Raw genomic sequence first — 18393 nt, 5'->3', positions numbered from 1 at the left:
TCACTTGGAAGGGTGTTTGAATCTCTCATTGTGGAGATTCCTCTCAGCCAGGGATGAGCTCTGCCTGGGGATGTGGGAAGACAGAATTACACAAGGAACAAGGAGGAGTGAGAGAGATGGAGGAGTCCTTCCTAGTCATTGCTGAACCCAGCCTATGAGGAGCCCCCAGGCTGAGTCTGTCACAATGGGTGAGGCCTCCGGGGGAACTGGGTTATTAGCATTTATTTCTGCTCAGCTTTTCCCCCTCCTGGTCCCCAGACCCGGGACTGAGCAGTCTTCCTTTACTTCACTAACACATGTCCCCGGAGCCTGTCTTTGTGTTCTCCTTTGGGGTCTGCCAGAGGTGGAGTAAAGAAAAGAGGGGACAAAGGTCAGATATGGGTGGCTCAGGTGTCAAGGTTTGGGGGATCCCAGGATCTGAAAAACTGCAAGACATATTTGAGTAGCTGTTCAACGGCCTAAGGTAACAGAGGAGAGGACAGAGGGAATGGTACCTGCTGGAGAAGACAAGCTAGGTAGGGCTGGCTGGCTGAGCTCCTGTAGAGCACTGAGAATGGAACAGATTCAGCCCAGGTCAGCAGCAATTTAGGGGACATGGTCATAAAGCAGAAGTTATTGTCGACCTCTCACCTTCAAGCTTTGGCCTTTAGGACGTAGGATCCCATGGACTAACACTGCATCCAGCCCAAGGAGAGTGGACTAGGAGCTCTCAAGAAGCAAGTTCTGAGGAAACAAGAGAATTGATATGGACACACAGGGAGCTCTCTACCTTAGATTTTTAGAGCAAGCCAGTGCTGCAGAAGGCAGGGCAGGCCCTCCTGGTAAGAACAGTGCCAGGATGATCAAAGATCAGAGAGGCTGAGGCTTCCAGCAATATTGGGGGAAAGTAGAGGGTCAAAGCTAAGAACTAATCAACAAGACAGAGCTGCATCAGTCTTTGCTCTTTGGACAACGAAAGACAAAGCAATGTGACTAACAGGAGTTAATACCTAACATGAGGAAGGAAGATAGCAAGAGAACCCAGTCACGGAGCTGACCCAGCCCAGGTGAGCTCCGGCCTCCATCACGAGTCAGCAGACAGGATTGCTGAGTGATACTAGAAACTTCACAGATAGGATTGGAAAAGAGAAAATGTCCTCATTTTCCAAAAAGGAAGAAAAGAGAGTCCACAGACCACAGGGCAGTGAGTTTGACCTGATTCCTGGAGAAATCTGAGAATATATTATTAAAGATACAGTAATTATCTGGACAAAGATGCAGAGATCACAACCAGACTTAAGCTTGTTTCATATTTTGAAGGGGTTTACTAAACTGGTAGATGAGAATACTGTGGATAGAGTTTACTCAGATATTAATAATCATTTTATTATCAAAATAAATAATCATTTCAGTGGCACTTATATAGCAATTTAAGATTTGCAAAGCCCTTTACACATATTCTCTCACTTGATCCGCAAAGCCCTGTGTGGTAGGTGCTACTATTACCCCTACTTTACAGATGAGGAAATTAAGACTCAGGGATGTCCCTGATCAAACTGCTAGCCAGTAGTATCTGAACTCCTGTTTTCCTAACTCCATACTTCGTGCTCTTTGTCCTATGGTGCCACCTAGCGGCCTCTTTCAGACTACTCTGGAGACGATGGAAAGATGTAGACCAGAAGATAATACTCGGTCACTGACAGTGTCTCCAGTAGCGTGCTGGCTGGGGTCTCTGCCTGACCCTGGGCTGGATGGCCCTGACCATGACTTTGATAAAGGCCTATTCGTCAAGTCTGAAGATAATACAACATGGTGAGGGATCACCGAATGAGCTTAAAAAAGACCTTGTCCAGACTGAATGCCACTCAGGAGGCATAAATGTAAAGTCCAGTAGAGATTCACAAAATTATCTTCATAAAACTAAGACAGATTTGAAATGGGGAGAAGGCATTTCGTGTGAAAGCAAGCTGAGTCAACAACAGTGTTATGGTGAGTAAGGCTGCAGTTAACTCCTCAACAAGCCTATACTGAGTGGTAAGCCTTATAGAGGGGAAGCTGACGTGTGCAGGAAAGAAGGAGCAACAGTCCTGTGCTGGGTGAACCACATCTAGGCACCAAAGGTGTTGACAAGCGGAGAGCATCCAAAGGTCGGTAATTAGAATAGTAAGAGACCAAAAAGTCCTGAAGCGAGCCTACTTTACCACCCATCCAAAATGTTTGAAGACAATCTAAAGAGGGAATCAGGCTATTTTTGAGGATGGGTCCAATGGGACACAGGCAGAACCCCACAAACAATATTCCACAGCAGTCCAAAGCTTTAGGGCAGGCACAGGCAGATGAGCCAGGCTCAGAGTAGAAAGGAGGCAGTGAGTGCACTGAGGAAATTGTTCAGGGTTTTGCCTGACCTTGGCTTCTCCCGGAGGCAAAGACTGGTGTTCTTCCAATGATTCTATCTCCACCCCACTTGTCTCCCACGCAGAAGTGGCCCTCCTTTACATGGACATGTGATCTTCCCATCTTCTCCCGCAGACTATCCCCACCCTCATCTTCACTTTGATATTGTCTTTCCTTGTTTTCTGACTGCCTACTGTTGTCTCCCCTATCTTCAAAAACCCACCACTGATCCCCATCTCTCCTCCCTCTTGTGGCTAACGTCGTGTAGGCAAACCACAAGAGGTGTCTCTTTCTTTCCTCTCACTCTGCCATTTGGCTTGCAGCCACATCATTCACCAAAACTGCTCTCTCCAGAGTGACCCTGCCACTCTTCTCTGGAGGCTCTCCTGTTACCTTTGCTGATCTCCATCCAGGGCACCCCCATGTGAGGGTATCCTCAGGGCTCTTTCCTGGATCCTTGTAACTTTCTGCTTTTCCCACTTAGTGATGTCATCAGCTCCCATGCTTGCAATGATCATTTCCATACAGACGACTCTCACATTGATCTGTCTAGCCCTAATCTCCCTCCTGACCTCCACACTCGAATCTCTAATTGGTCTCCAGTTGGATGTCCTATTGGACATCTAGAACTACGTCCTGTAGAAATCCCAAACTCCACACACCTAAAACGAAACTGATCTTAAACCCTCCTTTCTTTCTAACCCCATCAACTGTTAAGGGCACCATCATCCTCCCAGTGACCCAGGCCTCTGACCAAGGTCTCATCCTTGCCCCCGCTCAGCCAATCTGTGGCCAAGGCCTGTCAAATTTGCCTTCTGACATCTCTCACACATGCTCCCTTCTCGCCTCCAACATCACCTCCACTATGGTACAGGAGTTCATCACTTCTGGGCTATTGCAATAGCAGTGGGTTATAGTCTTCCTTCCATAAGTCTTCCCCAGCTCTGGCCCATCCTCCACTCAGCCGCTAAAATGATCTTCCTGCAGTGCAGATTTGACCATGTTTCTTCCAGTGTCAAGAATAAAATCCTACTTGGCATTCAAAGCCCTTTCCACTTCTTCCACTTCCTACTCCCCCACCCCACATACCTTGGGATCCAGTCACATGGGCCTCACTCTAACAACACTTCATTTCCAGATTCCAGGCATTTTCTCTAGCTGTGCCCCACTGCCTGGAATGCCTTCCCTCATCTATCTCCACTTACTGGCCTCCAAATCCCAGCTAAATTCCAGTCTACAGGAATCTTCTCCTGATCCCCCTCCCTCCATGCTGATGACTTACCTCCCCAACCTCTAGCTTGTCTGCCCCCACTGGAGTACATGCAAACTCCGAGAGCAGAGAATTATCTTTTGCCTTGCTCTGCGTGAGTCCTCAGCATTTAACAAGGGAGAAAGCCCCCACCTTGGCACACGGCAGGATGAACATAAGACCGTGGAGAGGCTGCCCTCGGTAATCAAAAAAGACAATGGGTGGATCCTGTGGTCAAAGGAGGCAGCCCTTGCACTGACTGGCGCCCACTGCAGTCAGGAGGAGGGGACCTGGCCCAGCATGGCCCAGGATAGGTAGAGAGGAGGAGGTGCCGTCAGCATTAGTGGGAGGACACTAGCACTGGTGAGATCAGAGATCTGTATGAGTCAGGGAAAGCTTCTTAACAGAGTGCTGGTCCCCACCCTCCTACCCAAGGTGAGATACCTCACAGCCTTGAATGATGCCCTGCTTCTCCCTCCTGACTCCACCACTGAGGCTCTGACAAGATGGGGTGGGGAAGAGGCCACCAGCCTAGGACCAAAAAGGAAGGTGTGTGGGATGGCCCTCCCATCCACCTTTCCCAGGCTGGTCAACAATTCCATGAGGGAGGCAGATGAGATCTACAAACAAGGTCCAGAGGGCTTGGACTGGCAAGCAGGGGATGGAGAGGCAGCCTGCAGGGCTGCCAGGGCCCAGTGGGGAGAACACTCAGTTTGGAAGTATCACCAAGGTCAAGGAGGCTGATGGAGAGGACCCTTGACTGAATTCAACCTCATGCTGTCAGTGAGAACTGACTTATCCTTGGTCACAAGATTTATTGGGAGTGTCCAGAACTGAACTTGTCAAGACAGAGAGGAAAGCAAGGCAGAGGGGGTGGGGAAGGAAAGGATGAGATGTGAGTGGGCAGTACAGTAGGGGAAGGTAAGGAGACAGCTCATGTTCTTCCTGCCCAGACCCCCAAAGATGAGCTACTGCATACAGGTGACAGTTACTGTTGCTCGCCTCCCAAATCCCAGGATGGCCTCAGTTTGTTGGGGTGGCTGCATGGGCCTAGGAAGATCAGGCCTGGGAGAGTTCTGTGGATTAGCCCCTGGGAATCGGGGAGCATCAGAGAAGGTTTGCTGGGACCACCCCCTGCCAAGTTCTCACTCTCCCCCACAGGAGCACCATGAGGCAGATCCCTGTCTTACTACTGAAGTAACTGAGTTTGAGTAGCAATGGCCTGGCCAGGGCTGCCACCTGGGCCTGCCCTCAAGTGCACATGGGAGTTTTCCATCCCTGCCACTGTGACTGCTGGCAACCAACTCAGGAAACCTCAGGAAGGATTGAGGGCCTGCAGGGAGAACGGACAGGCCGGCACTGAGAGCTGATCAGTGTGAGCAGTGATGAGGTTGAGGGGCCTAGGGCCCCATAACGACAGCAGCAGGATACACCCTTCATTAACAGGGCTTTGGTCAAGCTTCTTCCTTCGCTTCTCCTTCTCATGGTGCCCAGCCAAGAGTCAGGGAGAGGTACCACATGGTGGCTGGCACGTTCAGTCCTCTCCTGCCAGGGTGGGCATGTGCATGGTCTGAGAAGCGGAAGGCTGGAGGCCAGCAGAGCACCACTCCTTTGTTATTAGGCCTGACCCCTCCAGGGTTTGACCCGTGCAGTGACCCATATAGGGGTCCCTTAAGTCAAGGTGGTCAATAGGTCTGGAAGCCAGTGGTCACCAAGTATAGGGGCAGCTCCAGGGAGGACTCCTGGTGCTCAGTAGGTCTGGGGAGCACAGCCCCTTCTTCAGAGGAGGCGAGTCCACAGGGTGAAGCAGGCTGTGTTGATGACAGACTCCAAGTGGTGGTAGGTGGAGACCAGCTGGGCAGGAGGGCTTTCGCTGTTCTGGGGCTGCACAGGAAATGGCTCTCGGAAAACCACGGTGAGCGACTAGGGAGATAAGAAAGGCTGACAATGAACAGAGGTGACCAGAAGCCTTGACACCAAGCCCTGGCACCCTAGCATCATGCCCACTCACCGTCTTTCCTGAATGAGAATCCAGAAACACCAACACAAAGCAGTCTGTGAACTTCTGATTTAGCACCACCTGGCAACAGCAGGGGCAGGGGGAGGGGCAAGGTCATGCTGCTGGCCCAGGCTGCTCCCAGCCCCGCAATTCTCTGCCCATCCACCCTGCATTCTCCCACCTTCTCCATCTCTGCTTCCTGTTCCCCAGGGCTCTTCCCTCAGTCCTCAGGGCACCTCTGAGAAGGCTCCCTGTAAGGTATGGCTGGCCACAAGGATCCTGGGAATGGCTACAAACCATCCTTAGTCAACTGCAGCTGGACCCCAGGGACCCAATCCTCCTTCCAAGGCAGAGCCCAGAAAGGCACAGGATCCTCGGGGCTGTGAGCTGACCAGGGTGTATCCCTTGGCGTAGCCACTGGGTTCTCACCCTTGATACAGCCATGCTCACACCAGCTGTCTGGGCTAGACAGTCATTCTGCTGACTTGGTTACTGAGCTTGTACTCCACTTGGACCTCGATCTTTTTCAGCTGATCTTTTTCCTAGCCATATCTCCTTCACCTTGAATTTGGCAAGCTGTCTTTTGGGCTCAAATGTAAGACTTCACATTTGTCCCTACTGAGAATCATCTGACTGGATCAGATGGGATCCCACATTCTCTCTGAAAGCCTGCCCTCAAGGCGACACCAGGTTCCTGGGTCCTCCTGGAATCTCTTCTCTCCTATCCGAAGCTCCCTCCTTCCCAGGCACTGACAGGTCATGACTGTGATGTGACATGATCACCTCATCCGCCATGTCAAACTTCCCAGTCCCTCACTGGCCACACGATTCACTGCCACATCTCTCTTGTATTAGCCAGTCCTCTTCTCCCTCGTGGAGGGTGGTGGTGGCCTCTTCCTAATGGTCCCCACCCCCCATCCATTCTCCACATAGTTCTAAATGACCTTCCTAAATGTCACCACTTCAAGCCCTTCCCAATCTATCTCCATGCCCTATGACCTGTGGCAGACAAACTGACCTTGCTGCCTGGCCTGGAACACATGGCCTACTCCTCCTCTTGGCCTCTCAGCAGCCCCTGCTTTGCTTCAGGACTCAGCCCACGACCTCCCCCTGCCCCCAAAGTCCCTTCTGAGCCACCTGGGTGCTCCTGTGCACCATGTCATGCTCTGTCTCCCCAGAGAAGCTCAAGCCCAGGCTGCTGCTCCCAGGAGTCTGATGTACCTTCATACCCAAGGCATGGCCCAGGATGTCCCAGCCAGGAGATGCTGAGACCACTTCCCCTTCAAGGCTCTAGTGCTGTCTTTACTGGTGAAGGGGCTGGCCTGAAGACTTCCGGAGCCCCCAGCCCTCCCCTCCCTGATCACCCCTGGGCTCTACAGACCACCTCCACTTCAGACCACACAGCACAGCAGCTCACTGGTCCTAGGGGTGGGTCTTGAAAGGGCAATGGGAGGAATTCCAGAGAATGGTTTGGCCTTTATCAAATGAGGGAGGGCCTCTGAGATGGGGGGCTCCTCACCAAGTACTGAGTCCCTGAATCCGGGCTCTGGAAATGGCGGCAGCTCTGGGGGAAGCGACTCAGGAGGACTTTGACGAGGCTCTGGTACCAAGAAACCGTCATAGACAGGAAGCAGTCCTAGAGGGAGCCACATGCTCAGCCAGTGCAAACCTGGCCCCCTTGTGCCCCTTGTGCTCCTCCTGCTCGGGCCTTACCAGCTGGGGGTCGATGTCCCCAATGGACTTGGCGTGCACAGCTCCCAGAAGTTCTTCCAGCTCCGCCAGGGCCAGACGTCCACCCAGCCGTAGCCGGTCAGCCCCAGGTGGCTCCAGTAGGAAGAGGCGCTTCCAGAGTGTGTCTCGGCGACAGTGACTGCCCGCCTGCTGCACCAGCTGGGTCAACAGTGTCCGTGCCACTCTCACTTCAGCAGCCAGGGGTGGGAAGAGGGGGGCTGCTGAGCCTGGCTCGGGGCTGAGGTCAGCCCCTGGCGGACCTCCCCCTACCTCGCGGGAGCCCCCCCTTGACCCGCTGGGACCTTCCAGTTCAGGGGTGAGGCGAGGAGACTTCCGGAAGCGGCGCATGTCAGCTGTGAGCCGGGGGAAGAGTTCCCGCTGGCTGGTGAGCACCACAAAGAACTGCAGGCTGGGATGGCACAGACATAAGCAGGCAATGAGGCCAGGCCTGGGGGCTCCCTGCCCCTTGGCTGGCCCCCAGCCTCTCAGTAAGGCGTACCGAAGCACGTGTCTCTCCGCCTCCCCCTGCTCCTCAAAGGGTGCAGCACAGTGACACACCAGCAGGGATACATCAAAGTCATCCTGGTGCCGAAGGCCCTCTGAGTCTTGGTAGACGCCTGGGCTGCAAGAAGTGGTCCATGCTAGGCTGCTGCCCTCCTTGCTCTGAGGAGGGGTGGGGTGGGGGGAGCCTACCTCCCCACATATGGGAGATGGGGCTAAGCATTGTAAAGGGCAGACATTGTAGGAACCTCATATTAAGCTGTGGCATTGCCACAATGGGGGGGCTCCTGGAAACCTGGGCCAGGTAGGCCTCAGGGAGCAGGACCCACCAGGCCCCCGTCAAGGTGACCCTTGGGCAGCCTCACCTGTTCCACACAGACACCAGGGCATATTCATTGTGTTCCGGGCCCCCACCAGGGCGGGCCATGCGCAGTGGCTTTAGGTGGTAGGTGCTGGCATGGTCAGCCACATAATTGTAGAGCTGGTGTGCAGCGATGAGCTGGGTGGGGAGCTCCATGGTCCCTGCAGAGCAGAGGGGACCAGAAGCGGCACATGTCAGCCATGAGCTGGGGGCCCTGGTGGAGGGGTGGCCCAGGCTCCGGCCCCCTCTTACCTTGATAGATGTGGTTGCGGCCAAAGTTGGGGCCATCGGGGTGGTGAGTAAGGAAGCAGCGCAGGAAGCTGGTGAGGTGGTAGCCCTGACGCAAGGCCAGGTGGGAGCCCAGCACATGCTGGTGTGCCAGCCGCAGGTGGAAGTCATAGCTGAAGGAGTGCACATGCATCAGGTCCCGGACTTTGTCACATTCCTCAGTGAACAGCATGGAGAGCTGAGGGGAAACATGGGGTGAGAGGGCACAGGGCAGCAACCCTGCTGCCCACACCAGGGGCCTGACCAGTGCTGGGGAGAGAGTCTGGCTCATCTCCTAGAACTTGCAGCATGGCTAGGCCTCAGTCTATAAAGTGAGAGGAGGGGACTACATGATTCCTAAGGTCCTTTATTACTCCTGGCTGGACTTCTGGCTTCTGTGGAAGGAGTGGAGGAGAGAGGCCCTCAGCTGAAGGCAAGGAAGGGGAGGGGATGATGGGAGAGAAGCCTGGGGCGCACAGTGAGACATAAGGGCTCAGGTGGGCTCATGTGTCCTCTAGGAGAAGATCACCAGCCAGGATGTAGGACCCATGAAAAACCAGGGAGAGGAGGCTCCATCAGGCGTGGCTGCAGAGGTGAGTCTCAGGCTGATGGAGAAGACAAGCTGCACTGAGGAGGGGACGTCACATTCCTGCCCCAGTCAATGGACCACATCCCCTGTCTAGGTGAGGAAACCTTATCACCCCCTCCCCCCCATGTTATTCAGGCATGACAGAAGGTTCCTAAGACAAGAGGGGAAACCCGACCTTGGAGAAGGATTTAGGCTGAGGAAGGAAGGGCAGGGAAAGAGCTGAGCAGCTGGGGCCACAGCACTTGTAGAGCGGGTTCTTGGGAGAAGAGCAGGGTATTGTACATGACTACCTACTGAGATGAGGCCAGGGACCTTCCCAACTTGCCATAACAAAGCCCCAGGACCCACTTCTGGTGACTCCTATGGGCCCAAAGGAAACTGTGGGAGGGGACTTAGGAAGTGCCCCCCAGGCCTGGGAAGTATTGGACACGAGGTCCAAGGTGAGTTTTCCTCCCTGCTGCTTATGAGAATGGTGGCCAGGAGAGCTGGACACCAGCCAGGGATGGAACACCCCGAACAAGGCTGGTCACAAAGCCTCCTGCATTGCTCTTGGAAGGGCTTTCCTATGCACCTTAGAACGTAAGCTCTGCCTGTCCCCAGTGCCTGGCTCATAGAAGTGCTAAATAATGGGTTGGCATCTTTCCCAGTCCTGGCCCTCACTTCATCTTTAGGGGGTTAAGGGAAGGGAGCCCAGCCTGTTCTCTGCTCACAATACTCAGCAACGCCTCGCTTCCAGGACCAGGCAGAAACAAGAAGCTTCCCCTTCTCCCTCCCCCCACCCTTGCTGCCCACCGTACCTGGGAATTGACAGCCTGGCCCATGGGGATGCGGGAGCACTCCAATGCATACTGCTTCACACAGAAGTAACAGCCCTGGGAGGAATCGAGAAGGCTGGGCTTGAGGACCATGTCTGTGCGCTCCCCATGTCTATCCCCCCAGACTTCCAGTCTCCCCACCCCAGGTCATGACCTTATTCCAGGTCATCTTCACCTCCTGCCTGACTTATCTCAATTGCATTCCCCCTTCCCAACAATCCTGAATGCAGCTGCCAGAATTACTTTCTAAGGCACACATTGTCTGCCCCGGTTGCTCCCCTGCTACTCACTTTCAAGCACAAACTCTGGCCTAGCCCTGACTTCAGGGCCCCTTCCCAGCTTTATTTCAGAAGACTCCCTGTCATTCATGCCACACCCTAGCCAAAGCTGGTCTATTTCCGGTCCTCCAGCCCCTCCTCACACTCCGCCTTGGTCCTCAACACACTTCCCTTGATTTCTGACCTGTTCTTCCTACCTGCTGGCTCCTCCTGGAAGCCTGGGCATCCCTGGGCATTCTCTCCAGCTCTGACTCTACCCAGACTAGATTGTGCCTCTAACACAATGAGCAGGGGCAGGGACTCCCCACAGCCACTTCCACCACCTGGCCTCAGCCCTCCTGCCTCCAGTTCCCTGGAGCTCATGCTCAGGGGCCGCAGGTCTGGCCCCTGGTGCCCTCCATCTCAATCTCCACCCTCGTACGTCCAGTCACACACCAGAAGCATCCTCTGCCATGAGCAACAGTGACAGCGTTTTTGGGCCAACATAAGGCTTTTATTATTCCTGCACTTCATCCTCTCTAGGACCTTCAATCTCCCCACCCTCAGCTCTAGCCCAGGCTATTACTCCTGCTCTGGCTGGTTATGGCCAGCAACGACCGAGTGCCTCAAGGTTTGCAAAGTGCTTTACATGTTATCTCAGGTGATTCTCACATCAATCTTGGGATGTTATTATCCCCATTTAATAGATCATGAAACTGAGGCAAAGAGCATGGAAATCAACTGCCCAGAGTCACAAAGCTAGTAAATGTCTGAGACTGGACTTGAACTCAGGTCTTCCTGACTCCAGGGCCAATGCTGTATTCATTTCATCGGCCACTTACTCGTCCTAGGCTGAACTCTCCTCTCTTCCCATGTAGGACTCCCTCTTTGAGTCCCATGTCACCCCTCCCCCAGCTCTCTCAGCTTACAACCCCACTCCCTCCCTGGCACCATCCCGTCTTCTCTTCCCCACTGTGGCCAGGTAGCCCAGGGGACCCTGGAGATTGCCCCCACCACCATCCCCGGGACCTCACTGCTCCTGTCTCGCTTCGACCAGTGGCTTCCATGTTGTCTCTAAACACCCCATGTCTCCCACATTCTCAAAAAGCCTCTCGGCCCCTAACGTTCCTTCGAGCTTCCTGCCAAACTCTGGGGCTTCTTCTCCTGCCTCATTCTCTCCTCACCCTCTCCTTGAGACTCTACCATCTCTACCATGCTCAGGCCCCAGTCCCCCTCCCTTCTCTGGGTGTTTGGGCCCCAGGCCCCTCCTCATTCTCCTCCTACCTCCCAGCCTCCTCTGCTGGATCCTCATCTAGGTCACATCTGCTAATGATGGGTGGCCCACAGGGTTCTATCCTGGACCCTCTTTTATCTCTACACTATTTCACTAGGTGTCATTAGCTCCCAGTGATTCACCAATCACCTCTATGCTGATAACCTGAATCTCAGAGTGCTGTCCTGTGGATGTGAGCTAGATACATCCAAGACTAACTCATTAGCTTTCCCCACAACATTTTCTTCTTCCTAACTTCTATTACCAGCCAGGGCCACCCCCTTCTCCCAGATACCCAGGCTTCACTGCCTCAGAAGCCTGAACCACGGCCAGAGCTGCCGGTAAGTCTCTCCCCGCTCCCCTTCATGCTCCATTCAGCCACCAAAAGGATTTCCTTACAGCTCAAACCCCTCCCCACTCAGTATCACCTCCAGGAACAAATACAGAATCCTCTAGCTTTTAAAGCCCTCCCTACCCTTCCAGTTTTCTTATACTTGACTCTCCTCCATGAAGCCTGATTCAGTGACACTAACTTCCTTGCTGTTCCTCACACACAATGCCCCTTCTCTAGTCTCTGCCTTTGCACCAGCTGTGCCCTACTCATGCAACTATCCCAAATGGGGTCATGAAAAGTTGGACACAATCATACAATAAGAAGTATATACAGAATGTAAGTAAGGTCTGTTGTTGTTCAGTCGTTTCAGTTGTGTCAGACTGTTCATGATGCCATTTGGGGTTTTATTGGCAAAGATAATAGAGTGGTTTGCCATTTCCTTCTCCAGTTCATTTAACAGATGAGGAAACTGAGGCAAACAGGGTTAAATGACCTGCTCAGGGTCACACAGGTAGGAAGTATCTGAGGCGAGATGTCAACTCAGGTTCTCCTGACTCCAGGTGTAGTGTTCTATGCACTGTGCCACCTGGCTGCCCCAAAAGTCCTTAAAAACAAAAACTGGAATTTTTGTCCCATTATCTCCATGTTGAGCACAGTGCTTGGCCTACAGCAGGTGTTTCATAAATGGCTGGTGACTGCTGGACATCTGATCTGCAGCTGAGCTCAGGCATGCCTCCTCCCATCTCACCTGGAGCTCACCTGGCTCTCCTATGCACTGTGTTTACTACTCTGCACCAGGTCATGCCCCATGTGTTGAGGGTACAAAGACAAAAGGCTCCAACTGTGTGTGTGTGTGTTATCATAACATGTGTTCCCTTGAAGAGAAAGTCTTGGCACTGGGAACTCGGTCAGTCTCCCATGTCTTGTCCTCCCTTTGCTAACCTGCCTTCTATTTGAGGATATGTACCAGTCAAAGAAGCCTGGGGTGCCCAGCACTCACCTGGAAAGCTAGCTCCATGAGCACGATGCCTCCAGGCAGAGCCCGCTGCAGATGGTAGGTAGTGATGGGGGAGCTGGCACTCTGAGGGAGGAGGAAAGAGTGAGCTTCTAGGCTGGGTAGCCCAAGTTCTGTGGAGGATATGGAGGGGTGGAGGTGGGGGTGGGGAGACTCACCTTTGGGCTCCCATCTGTCTTGGTCTTGGGACAGGAGAAAGAGCCTCGACCCTCGGTGCCCAGGAAGGCCATTGCCCGGAGCCGGCTGGTGCTAGAATAGAGTGGGGGAGGGGATGACACAGGTTGGGGAAGCTCCGTTTGTAAACAAGGGTTAGTCTAGGTGAACTCCAGATGGCCTCTGAGCTTCAATCCACTCTAATTCAATGATCTCATGAATCTGAGGGTAGTTAAAATTGGCTGGTGGCTTTAAAAGGCATGAGCAAGCTGAGAGTCACCCTGGCAGTAGAGAAGAGAGCCAAGACCCTGCTTTACAGAGGGATTGCTTGTCTTGTCCCTAATGGAATTCCTTCCTCTACTGGCAAAGGTGTCTGACAGTGAAACAACTCTTCAATAAGAAACTGTGCAGAGAGGAGTGGGGCCTTGAGCAGAATCACAAGCCCAAAAAGAATAAAGCAGGGATGCAGATCCCCAGGGCACTGCCTGCCTTCCATTTGGGAGCTCTAGGAGCACCTTCATTCTTCCCAATGACGCCGCAGGTATTTGTAGGAGAAGCACCTCAGTCTTATGGGAGAGAAGCTTTGTGGCCATTACTGTTTTTCACTGCGCTGTTTCCATCAATATCTTTTCTTTAGTCTGTGTTGCCTGGCTGACTGCTGAAGGTAAAAATACCAGTGGGGCTCACAAACTACAATGTGAGAGATGTGGACCCAGAACGCCTTTCTGTCTCTCTAGGAGACCCAGAGAGAGCAAGTGGTTTGCCCACGGTCAAACAGGTAATAAAGAGCTGAGCTAGGATCCACATCCAGGGAAACTGACTGACCACACACAGGTCTAGGTGTCTTTTCATCATACTACCTTCACGAAGAACAGCCTACTACGTGACCATCTTCTCTGACAGGGTAACTACGCTAGTAGATCAGAGGAATGCTATAGGTTTCCTAAATTTGGGCATAAAAAATATCATACTGTTCTTGTGGAAAAGATGGTGAGAAATGAATTAGAAGATAATACCATTAGATGCATTTGGAACTGCTTGAGCAGCCAGAGGTTCAATGTCACATCAGCAGGAAGTCTCTGGTGGAGTGCCCCAGGGCTCTGGGCTTAGAGGAAACAGCCCTAAATGTGCATATGACGCGGTAGCAGGGGTAGTGGACATGAGGGATGATGGAGCTGTACGATGGGTAATTTTGATTATATTAAACTAAAAGGGGTTTGGAGAAATAAAATCAATGCAGCCAAAATTAGAAGGAAAGCAGAAAGCTAGGAAACTGTTTTTACAGCAAGTATCTCTGATAAAGGCCTCATTTCTCAAATGCATGGAGAACTGAGTCAAATTTATAAGAATACTGATGAATAGATAGTTTTCAGATGAAGTAATCACAGATACCTTTAGTCATGTAAAAATGCTCCAAATTACTACTGATTAGAGAAATGCAGATTAAAACAACTCTTGAGGTACATCATACATATCAGACTGGCTAATAGGATACAAAAGGAAAATGATAAATGTTGGAAGGGATGTAGGAAAACTGGGACCCTAATGCACTGCTGTGGAACTGGGAACTGAACTAAGCATTCTCAAGAGCAATTGGGAACTACGCCCAAAGGGCTACAAAAATGTTCATACCCTTTGATCCTGGAACACTACCATTAGGTCTATATCCCAAAGAGATTTTTTAAAAAAGGAAAAGGACCTATTGGTACAAAAGTATTTATAGCAGCTCTTTTTGTTTTGGCAAAGAATTGGAAGTTGAGGGGATGTCCATCAACTGGGGAATGGTTGAACAAGCTGTGGTATGTCAAAGCAATAGAATAATATTGTGCTATAAGAAAGACAGAAGGATGATTACAGAAAAACCTGGACATGAATTGATGCAAAGTGAAGTGAGGAGAACCAGGAGAACACGGCACATAGTGTATAATGATCATCTGTGAATGACTTACCTATTCTCAGTAATACAGTAATCCAAGACTACTACAAAGGATTCATGATAAAAAATTCTATCCACCTCCAGAGAAAGAACTGATGGAATCAGCAGATTGAAGTATACTATTTTTCACTTTATTTTTTTATGGGTTTTTTTTTTTGGCATGTGTTTTCTTTCATAATATGACTAACACGGAAATATGCTTTGCACGATTGCACATGAATACCCTTTATTAAATTGCTTATTGTTTCAGGGAGGGGAGACAGAAGGGGAAATGAGGGGAAAAAGGAAGGCAGGGAGGCAGAGAATTTGGAACTCAAAAATTAAAAAAAAATGCTAAAAATTGTTTTTACATGTAATTGGAAACAAAATATTTTTAAAAAGAACATGAAAGGCAAGACATTAGACTGAATCTGAAATGTTGCTATGCAGTAGAGAGAAATGTCTTACATTTGGGTTCAAAAACCCAACTTAACAAGTATAAGATGGTGGAGACATGGCTGGACAGATTGTAGTGTCTGAAAAGGATCCAAGGATGTGGGTGGATTGCCAGCTCAATGAGTCACTAGGGTGATGGTGTTTAAAACCAGAAAAAAGCCAATTGGTTCTTTGTTCATATTACTGAAATATAGTAAAAAAAAAAAAATAGAGAAAAGTATTTTTGTCTCAAAATAAATAAATTATGTCTGGCTGGTTTTCCCACCCTGCTTCAGGGGTTAAGGCATGAGCTGGACCCAGGATTGGAGAAAAGAATCAGTATAAGTTTCAGCAGAAGGTCTCTAATGGGAGGGTCAGTGCCTGTGGGCCAAAGAAACTAACATGAAGACTGGAAACAAACACTGGGTCTGAATTCCAGCTCTGCTACCACCAAGCTGTGTGACTTTGGAGATGTCATTTCCCTTTTTAGGTCTGTTCCCTCCTCTGTCAAACAAGTGAGTTGGGCTAGGGGAGCCCAGAGCAATCAGATCTAGGACAAAAATAGTTTTAATCCCTGAGCATGCCCTGTCCTTACAGCAGTGGGCTTCACATACTATCCTGGGCCAAGGGAAGGGGCAAGGGCTGCTGGGAGGGACATGGAGAGGTCCCTGGGAAATAAGTGGGCATGAATGAGGGGGCTAACTCTCAAAATGAAAATGAAAAATGAAATGGGATTTCAAATTGTATTATAAAGCAGCAATTATCAAAACAACTTGGTACTGGGTGAGAAACAGAAGGATAGACCAGTGGAACAGGTTAGGTACTCAAGACACTGTAGTCAATGAATATAGCAATCTACTGTTTGATAAACTCAAGGACCCCAGCTTCTAGGATAAGAACTGTTTGACAAAAATTGCTGGGAAAACTGGATAACAGTGTGGTGGAAACTGGGCATAGGTACCAATGCCTGACGCAGTACACAAGAATAAAGTCCAAATGGGTACATGATCTAGGTATAAAGGCTGACACTATAAACAAATTAGGGGAGCAAGGAATAGTGTATTTGTCAGACTTATGAAGAATGGAGAAATTTATGACTAAACAAGAGACAGAGAACATTATAAAGTGCAAAATGAATCATTCTGATTACACTAAATTGAAAAGTTTTTGCACAAACAAACCCAATGCAACCAAAATTAGGAAGGAAGCAGAAAACTGGGAAAGAATTTTTACAACTAATGTCTGTGATAAAGGCCTCATTTCTAAAATATAAAGAGAACTGAGTCAAATGTACAAGTATATAAGTCATTCCCAACTGATAAATGGTCAAAGGATATGAACAGGCAGTTTTCAGAGGAAGAAATTAAAGCTATCTATAGTCCTGTGAAAAAATGCTCTACATCACTATTGATTAGAGAGATGCAAATCTAAACAACTCTGAGGTACCACGTCACACCTATCAGACTGGCTAACATGACAAAAAAGGAAGATGATAAATGTTGGAGAAGATGTGGGAGAGTTGGAACACTAATTCATTGTTGGTGGAGCTGTGAGCTGATCCAACCATTCTGGAGAGCAATTTGGAACTATGCCCAAAGGGCTACAAAAATGTGCATACCCTTTGACCCAACAATATTGCTTCTAGGACTGTATCCCCAAGAGATCATAAAAATGGGGAAGGGTCCCACATATACAAGAATATTTACAGCAGCCCTCTTTGTGGTGGCCAAAAACTGGAAATCAAAGGGATGCCCATCAACTGGGGAATGGCAGAATAAACTGTGGTATACAAATGCAATGGAATACTGTTGTGCTATAAGAAATGATGAACAGAAAGACTTCAGAGAGGCCTGGAAAGATTTATATGAACTGATGCTGAGTGAAAGGAGCAGACCCAGGAGAACTTTGTACACAGCAACAACCACAGTGTATGAGGACTTTTTCTGTAGACTTAGAACTTCATTGCAATGCAAGGACTTAAAAAATTGCCAATGGACTCTTGAGGCAAAATGTCTTCCACATTCAGAGAAAGAACTATGGAATTGGATTACAGTATGAAGCAAACCATTTTCTTTTGTATTATGTTTTTTGTTTTACGATTTCTCCCATTCATTTTAATTTTTCTATGCAACATGACTAAGGTGAAAATGAATTAAATAGGAATGTATGTGTAGAACCTATATAAGATTGTACACTGTCTCAGGGAGGGTGTAGGGAGGGAGGGGCAAAAAAGTCTAAGATATATGGAAGTGACTGTAGAACACTGAAAACAAATAAAATAATTTAATAAAAAAAAAAAATGAAATGGGAGTCCTAGTCAGGGATCAGGGACTGGGGGAGCCCACTGCCTCCGCCTCAGGTGAGAAATCTCAAAGGCCCAAAATGAGCCCATACTGACCTTCTGCCCCTGGCACCAAAGGTCTCATCGCCTGGCCACTTGAGAACCAGCTACTAGGTGGAACACAGAATGGCCAGGGCAGAAGGCCAAGGGAAAAACAAACCATGAATGGAGACAGCAACCTTCTTTGGCTGGGAGCCAGAGAGAAGCTCACTGATGGAACAGGAGGTGAGTGATAGGTCAAGGCAGGATGGTCTGAGTCCAGGAAGAAGATGGGGGAATGCAGATATGGTGTGAAGGGATTCACTGCCTGACACTGGGGGGCCAGGGGCTGAGCAGTGGGAGCCAGCATTAAAAGAATCCTTGAAACTTGATTTGTGTTACAGATGTCAGCTTCTCTAAGGCTCAGGACAGAAGAAGGAGAAAGATGAAGAAACAGACTTAGTAAGTGACTCCCTGAACTTGCAGCCACCCTACCTTTGCGGGTCTATGTGGGCCCCCAGACAATGCGGGGAGGGGACTCACCTTCGAGTGGGTGAGGGGGGCCGCAGCTGCACCAGAATAAAGCCTGTGCTCTGCAGATACTGCACATACTGCAGCAGGAAGGTTGAGCTCAGCTCCCAGAGCCACGGCTCTTCTCGGGCAGCAGGGGTGGGCAGCTCCCCAGACTCACAGCTCGTAGTTGGCTCCCGGCCTCCACCCCCTGACTCATTAGAGCGATGGCGGCGCTGTGGGGAAGGAAAGAGGTCAGAGCCCCTGTTGGACCCAGACGAGACCCTTCCCCCCTC

At 50.3% G+C, this 18393-nt stretch overlaps 1 protein-coding gene across 7 annotated transcripts in view; it reads right to left on the bottom strand.

The window, feature by feature from the left end:
* Positions 1–4417: 4417 nt before the first annotated feature.
* The window catches only part of SZT2 (SZT2 subunit of KICSTOR complex), an 84373-nt gene continuing 70397 nt past the window's right edge, over positions 4418–18393 (bottom strand). For 5 of the 7 annotated variants that reach the window (XM_072649144.1, XM_072649147.1, XM_072649146.1 and 2 more), the window contains 11 exons: positions 18131–18333; positions 12923–13013; positions 12750–12830; positions 9868–9942; positions 8467–8680; positions 8219–8375; positions 7852–7974; positions 7335–7761; positions 7141–7257; positions 5634–5702; positions 4418–5545 (listed from right to left, as the gene is read on the bottom strand). In XM_072649144.1, the coding sequence (XP_072505245.1) occupies positions 5402–5545; positions 5634–5702; positions 7141–7257; positions 7335–7761; positions 7852–7974; positions 8219–8375; positions 8467–8680; positions 9868–9942; positions 12750–12830; positions 12923–13013; positions 18131–18333 (1701 nt within the window). In that variant the 3' untranslated portion in view covers positions 4418–5401. Of the gene's footprint in view, positions 5546–5633; positions 5703–5802; positions 5911–7140; positions 7258–7334; positions 7762–7851; positions 7975–8218; positions 8376–8466; positions 8681–9867; positions 9943–12749; positions 12831–12922; positions 13014–18130; positions 18334–18393 lie in introns of those variants that run through there. The other 2 variants (XR_011975767.1, XR_011975768.1) reach the window with 2 other exon arrangements.

The sequence above is a fragment of the Notamacropus eugenii genome, chromosome 2 (assembly GCF_028372415.1).
Source record: "Notamacropus eugenii isolate mMacEug1 chromosome 2, mMacEug1.pri_v2, whole genome shotgun sequence".
NCBI lineage: Eukaryota > Metazoa > Chordata > Mammalia > Diprotodontia > Macropodidae > Notamacropus > Notamacropus eugenii.
This window is presented reverse-complemented; position numbering and strand designations above follow the sequence as displayed.